Source organism: Dermochelys coriacea, chromosome 13, assembly GCF_009764565.3.
Source record: "Dermochelys coriacea isolate rDerCor1 chromosome 13, rDerCor1.pri.v4, whole genome shotgun sequence".
In the NCBI taxonomy this organism is placed as follows: domain Eukaryota; kingdom Metazoa; phylum Chordata; order Testudines; family Dermochelyidae; genus Dermochelys; species Dermochelys coriacea.
In genome coordinates, this window is record NC_050080.1 from 38,480,270 (window position 1) to 38,486,958 (window position 6,689).

At 62.6% G+C, this 6,689-nt stretch overlaps 1 protein-coding gene across 1 annotated transcript; it reads right to left on the reverse strand.

The window, feature by feature from the left end:
* IRF9 (interferon regulatory factor 9) lies at positions 1-6,487 on the reverse strand. The gene is made up of 9 exons (XM_038369142.2): positions 6,394-6,487; positions 5,662-5,845; positions 5,106-5,292; positions 4,648-4,778; positions 4,445-4,544; positions 3,940-4,008; positions 3,115-3,480; positions 1,219-1,334; positions 1-984 (listed from the first exon to the last, which is right to left on the reverse strand). The coding sequence occupies exons 2-9, from the start codon at positions 5,842-5,844 to the stop codon at positions 880-882; spliced, it is 1,257 nt and encodes a 418-aa protein (XP_038225070.1). The 5' UTR covers position 5,845; positions 6,394-6,487; the 3' UTR covers positions 1-879.
* Positions 6,488-6,689: the final 202 nt, after the last annotated feature.

Here is a 6,689-nt window from a genome sequence, read left to right on the forward strand (position 1 = left end):
TAAGTCAATAAAACTTTATTTAAAAACACAGACACGGTTCATAAAGTTTCTTGCAGTTAGGGATAAAGTGCAAAGGGACCTGAGCTTAAGATCCTAGCTATGGCTGCAAGGGGCGGGGGGCAGACGCAACCTTGCCAGAGGTCAGGAGGGCCTTTGGCATGTAAAAGTTTCTACCAACTGGAGAAGAAGCTTCCTTCTTCCATGGAGAGAGGGACGTAAAACTAGGACGTCCTGCCTATACAACATTCACCACAGGTCATTTTGGCACAACCAGATTGTGCATTGTGCATTCGGCACTACCAAGACAGGATGTCCCGCCTCTGTACAATAGGAAGTCCTACCGCTACATATTCAAAATGCCAGGAGCTCCCTCCCAAACAATGTGCAAAACAGGATGTCCCACCCCCCTACCCACTAGTCAAACCAGAAAGACCCACCATTGCACAAGCCAAATCCCTGGTGGTCCCTCCCAGCTCTACACAAGAGGCAAGACAGGAAGTCCCATCTCTTACACAATGCACATGACAGGAAGGCCAGCCTCCAACAGTTTCCAGTCCTCCAGGAATTGCTTCCCTGAGAATGCACCAAGTCAGGAAGTGTGTTCGAGTGTGGTCTCCAACCCCAGGAAGTCCCTCCCCTGGACAGTGAGCAAAAGGGGAAGTCCCACCTCAACAAAACAGGTGAGACTCGATAACCTGCCCCATCATGTACCACAAGCCAGGAAATCCCTCCCCATATAACAGACAAAATAGGAAGCCTGTTGGGGGTCATGACTTCTAAGTCCAGAAAGTACCTGTCCCACATGGAACAAGACAGAAAGTCCCACCCCTGGCCCCCTAAGTCAAGGCAGTGGCAGGGTCTGGAGCCTCTTGGGTCCCCTCACATTGGGCTGAAGAGACAGGAGGACTCCAGGGAGAGGAGGCAGACGGACGCCATCTCCACCTCGGGCATGTCCAGCAGCTTCCGGGCAAAGGTTTGCTCCATCTGTAGGGGGCAGGGAGAGCGTCAGGCCATGGGGGCCCCCCCACCATCCCACAATGCACCTCAGCTCCCCCTGCGCCCTCCCACAATAAACCACTGCTCTCACACATCATCCCACAATGCACCACTGCCACCCCCTACCCTCACCATCCCATAATTCACCACCCTCATCCCACAACGGACTTTGCCCCCTCACTGCCACCCCACAATGCACCACTGCCCCCCCTGGCTGCCCACCTGGATGATGATGAGCTTGTCCGCGGGGCCGTCCTGCTGCCCTAGCTCCTCGCCCAGGCATAGGGTGATGTGGGGCTCTGGCTGGGCGCCCAGGCCCTGCCGGTACAGCTGCAGCGCTGTAGGGAGAGCGCCGGGGGGGGCAGGGTTAGCGTGGGCCTGGCTCTGGGCGAGGCAGAGGGGGGACTCAGAGGCACCACAGAGGAGATTTGGGGACACTGATGGCTATTGGGGGTCACAGCAAGGGAAGGGGGGCACTCTGGGGGTTCGGGGAGCACAAGGGTGCGATTCAGAGGTCACAGCAGGGGGATGTGGGGGTCGCTGTGGAGCTGCAGTGCGCGGACTAGGGGTCACTATAAGGGGATGGGGAATTGGGGGTCCCAGTGGGGGAGATTCAGGGGTCAGACAAGAGGTGGATCAGGACTCAGGGGGTCATAGCAAGGGGGGGTTGGGGGTCATTATGGGGGGATGTAGGGTCAGAGTGGGCCATGGGGGTCTTTCCTTTGTTATGTTGTATGTGAGTCTTACTGTTGAGGCAATGTGAGTTTCACCGTTTTGCATTAATACTATGTGTGCCTCAGTTTCCCTGTGTGATGCACCAATACCTCGGTGGTGGGAACAGGGGTGTGTGACTTTGGCTGAGACCTCTGGGGGAGGTGAGGCTGTTCCATCTGTCTGCTATGACCGGTGCCCTTCGGAACCTGAGACCCAGGAGAGGGATGCAACCAGGTGACAACCAGATGCAACTCTTGGCCCGGGCAGGGAGACAAAGGGAAGGAGGAGAAGCAACGGGGGTGTCTGAGTCGGGTCGCTGGAAGCTGGCAGTCTGCTTGGGGGGACTGGAAGAGGGGGAGTCCAGGCCGCCTGGCCCAGGACTCCCCAAGATGGACTTGGCTGAAAGTCACTGATTTCTGTGCTAACAAGGTCTGTTCTATATGTGTTTTGTCAACTAATAAACCTTCTGTTTTACTGGCTGGCTGAGAGTCACGTCTGACTGCGGAGTTGGGGGGCAGGACCCCCTGGCTTCCCCAGGAGCCCACCTGTGTGGACTCGCTGTGGGAAATGCACAGTGGGACAGGGGAGGCTGAATGCTCTGAGGTCAGCCCCAGGAAGGTGGAAGCCGGCTGAGCCTCTGGCCCTGGAGACAGGCTGCTCCAAGAGAGGAGGCTCCCCCAGAGTCCTGCCTGGCTTTGTAGGGAGCAGTTCCAGAGCATCGCCCCAGTGACTGTGACAACTGGTGGCAGCGGTGGGATAAACTGCACCCCGTGGACAGAGCATCCAGTAAGTGACGGGAGCAGTAACACAGAAGGTTTTTTAGTCGACAGGAACACGCATAGAACAGACCTCGTTAGCACAGAAATCAGTGACTTTCAGCCAAGTCCATCTTGGGGAGTCCTGGGCCAGGTGGCCTGGACTCCCCCTCTTCCAGTCCCCCCAAGCAGACTGCCAGCTTCTAGTGACCTGACTCAGACACCCCTGTTGCTCCTCCTCCTTCTCTTTGTCTCTGGATCTGAGCGGGGATATGGGGGTCGGGAGGGTGGGAATTCAGGGTCCAAGTGGGGGGATGGGGGTCCAAGTGGGGAAATTTGGGGTCGGAGCGGGGATATGGGAGTCAAGGGTCCAAGTGGGATAATTCGGGGTTTGAGCAGGGATATGGGGGTTGGAGTGTCTGAGTTGGGCATACTGGGGGTCCAAGCAGGGAAATTCGGGGTCTGAGCGGGGATATGGAGATTGGGGATCCGAGTGGGAAAATTTGGGGTCTGAGCAGGGATATGGGGGTTGGGAGATCTGAGCGGGCAATACTGGGGATCCAAGCTGGGAAATTCGGCGTCCCAGTGGGGATATGGAGTTCAGGGCTCCGAGCAGGGGACACAGCGGGTTCGGGGCCAGCCCACTCACCTTGGCGGAAGGCTGCCCCACTGAAGACCTGCATGACGTCATCTCTCTCCAGTTTGCTGGGAGCGGCAGGGGGCACCCCAGAGCCCCTCCAGTACACCCGGCCCCGGCAGCGGCGCCAGACGAAGAGCCCCTGGGGGGAACTGGCCACCATCACCCCCTTGGCCAGTGCCCCCAGCAGCTCCTCCGTGGCCTGGCGCTTGTGGGGGTCCTGCACCCCCTCGGCTGGGGGCAGCAGCACCCGCTGCATAAAGCTGGGGGCATGGGATGTGGGCGCGGGCGTGGGGGTCACCAGGAAATCGCCCTGGGGCAGCCGCTGCTGCCACACCAGCTCCCCGCTGTACCACAGGGACAGCAGCACCGAGTAGTCTGGGGGAGAGAGAGAGAGAGAGAGGGAGAGAGATAGCGGTTATGGGGGGCATGGGGCAGAGGAAGGGGGTTATGGGATGAGTGGCACAAGGGGCATGGGAAGTGTGGGGCAGAGGAGGGAATTATGAAGTGGATGGGGCAGAGGGCATGTGGGTTTGGGGCAGAAGAAGGGGGTTATGGGAGATATAGGGCAGAGAGACTATGGGGGCTGTGGGATGGTGGAAGGAGGACGGGGAGGTGTGGGTGGGGAAGAAGGGTTGTGGGGGAGGTCTGGGGTATGAGGTGGGGGACAGGGTTATGGGGTGGCAGGGTGGGGGGCTGTGGGGTATGTGGGGCAGGGAGGAGTTGAGGAGGACTGGTTGTGGGGGAGGTATGGAGTATGAGTTGGGGGATGGGGTTCTGGGGTGGCAGGGTGGTTGTGGGCTGTGGGGTGTGTGGGATGGGGGGGTCTGGTCTTACCCTCCATGGGCGGCAGGAGGGCCCCCGAGTCCAGTGTGACGTTAATTACGATCTCATTCAGATCTGGGGCTGTGGGAGAAACAGGGCTTGAGTCCCGGACAGACGCCCCCTGCCCTGAACCCCGACTCCCCACTCACCTCCTCTCCCACCCCCAACACCCCCACTGACCCCCCGCCCTGAACCCCAATTCCCCGCTCACCCCGTCCCTCCCCGAACACTCCCACTGATCTCCCCTGCCCTGAACCCCGACTCCCGGCTCACCCCCATCTCTCCCCCAACACCCCCACTGACCCCCCCAGCCCTGAATCCTGACTCCCCGCTCACCCACCGTCCCTCCCCCAACACCCCCACTGATCCCCCCTGCCCTGACTGCAACACGCCGGACTGTCCACCCTGACCCCCAACCCTCCACTGACCCTCCGCCCTGCCCCCAAGTGCCCACTAACCCCCCCACTCTGCCCCCAACCCTGGACTGACCCCCTGCCCTGACCCCCGCAGCTCTTACATGGGACCCCGGCGTCAGGGCTGCGCTCGCTGGTGTCGATGCCGGAATCATCTGAACTGTGCGAGGCACCGGCCACGGGCTCTGACCCCGACATCACCTCCTGGGGGGGCAGAGAAAGAGATGGGGGCAGCCTCCTGGAGACACGTCCCACTCCCCTCCAGTCCCCCGAGACACCTCCCGGCCCCCCCAACCCCCACACTCACCATGCTGACCATATCCAGGGTGAGGGGGGCCTGGGCAGCCCCCCCAGTGCTCCCCACCTCGTCCCCCTCCGAGGAGGAGTCGGGGTGCTCCTTCTTCACCTGCTGGGGGACCCTCTGGGCTGGCAGCTTAGCTGAGGAGGGACAAGAGGGGGCTTTAAACAGGGAAAACAGGGATGCCGGGGCCCCTGGAGAGCTGTGCCAGGGGCTGGGGTGCCCGGGAGGACTGTAACACCGTGCGGGGGCCGCCCAGATGCCGGGATCCCGTGCCCGGGAGGGCTGTGACACCGTGCGGGGGCTGCCCGGACGCCGGGGTCCTGTGCCCGGGGCTGGAGTGCCCGGGAGGGCTGTGACACCAAGCGGGGGCCGCCCTGAGGCCGGGGGTCCCGTGCCTGGGGCCGGGGTGCCCGGAGGGCTGTGACACCGTGGGGGGCCGCCCAGACGCCGGGGTCCCTGCTCACCGGGGCGCTGCTCAGCGGGCGGCACCAGGCGATACACCTTATAGGGCTCGGCGAGGTCGAGCTGGGAGCGCGCCGGCACCTCCTCGAACTCGGGGCTCTTGTTGAGGGCGCAGCGCAGCCGGGTCTTCCAGCCCGCCGGGTCCAGCCGCTCGCCCGGCCGGTACTTGCCCTTGTACTCTGCCCAGGCCTGGGGAGGAGCGGGGGGTTAGTGTGGGCCTGGCCCCCCTTGGCGTGTGCCACTCCCACGTGTCCTTAGCATGTCCCATCCCACATGTCCCCATCCTGTGTCTTTAGCATGATCCCATCTGTGGCCTTAGCGGGCACATCCGATCTCCTTAGTCGCATGTACTTTGCATGTGGTTAGCATGTGCGTCAGGTGGCCTTGCTGTGTTTTAGCATAACCTTAGTTGGTATTTGCTATGTCTTTAGCATGTGCATTGCGTGTTGCTAGTGTATCCTGGGGGGGGTGTGTCATGTTGCTAGGATAGCTTTAGCGTGTGCTTGGCATGTTGCTAGCGGCTGCTCAGCGTGTCCGTAGCGTGTCCGTGGTGTGTACCTTGAAGAAGGCCGCGTCCTCGTCGTGGCGGAAGTCCTGCTTGCCGGCGTGTTTCCAGGGGATGCGGAACATGGTCTTGGCGGGGGGGTCGTCCCAGACCAGCCCCGGGAACCGCCCGCTCTCCACCTGCTCCACGGTCCACTGGCGCAGCTTCCGCGTGGAGCGGGCCCGGCCCGACGCCATCCTGGGGGTGGGGAGGGGGGCTGAGTAACCCCCATACCCGCCACGGAGCCTCCCCACCATCAGGGCTGGGCCGGGTCACTGGATGGGTCACCCACCCCCCAGACCAGGCTGTGGTGCCCTCCCATGGGTCAGGGACCCCAACACCCCCAGGGATCAGTCCTCTGCCTGAGTCACCCCCCCAGGTTAATTCCTCCTACATCCCCCATCAGCCCCCCAACTTTAAGCCCCACTGGGGGCTTGTTCCCCCCCGGGGGCTTCCCCTCCCCTGATGAACCCCTCTACTTTCATCTCCCATGGACAACCCCAAAACTCCCAAGACCTTCTCCCAGTTTTCAGGGGACCCCAATTTCTGCTCACTCCTACCCCAGAGCGTGCATCACCTCGCACCCCAGGCGACACAGCCCAGGGCACCTGACCCCTTTTGCTCCCCGGGCCCCAGTCTCACCCAATTCAGTTTTCAATTCACCCCAGTTCACCCCCGTTCTGCCCCCGATTCCCCCCCACGCCTGTCGCCGGGGAGTCTCCGGGTCTGACCGGCCCCGCACTCACCTCCCGAGCCCTGCGCGGCGCCGTCTGTCCCGGGGCCGCTCGGTCCGTCCGCCCCGCCCCGTCACCCCCCGCCCCGCCCCGCCCCGCCGCGTTTCTCCGCCGCCTCGCTCCTTTTCCCAGAAATCACGTGGCCCGGAAAGGCTCAGCAGCCGCCAGGGGGCGCCCGGGCACACGGGGGGGGGTGCTCTGGGCTGCGCATGGGGGGGCTGCGGGGCGGGAGTCAGGGGCACCGGCGGGGGGGTCCCAGGGCTGGGTTGGGCTTGCAAATGGGTCGGGGTCAGAATTGGGGGCCGATC

Excerpts from the sequence above, each read along its gene's own strand:
- IRF9 (XM_038369142.2), bottom strand. The coding sequence starts at position 5,844 with ATGGCGTCGGGCCGGGCCCGCTCCACGCGGAAGCTGCGCCAGTGGACC. Across the intron at positions 5,293-5,661 it reads AGGACGCGGCCTTCTTCAAG|GCCTGGGCAGAGTACAAGGG; the intron begins GTACACACCACG and ends GCTCCTCCCCAG. Across the intron at positions 4,545-4,647 it reads CCCTGGATATGGTCAGCATG|GAGGTGATGTCGGGGTCAGA; the intron begins GTGAGTGTGGGG and ends CTGCCCCCCCAG.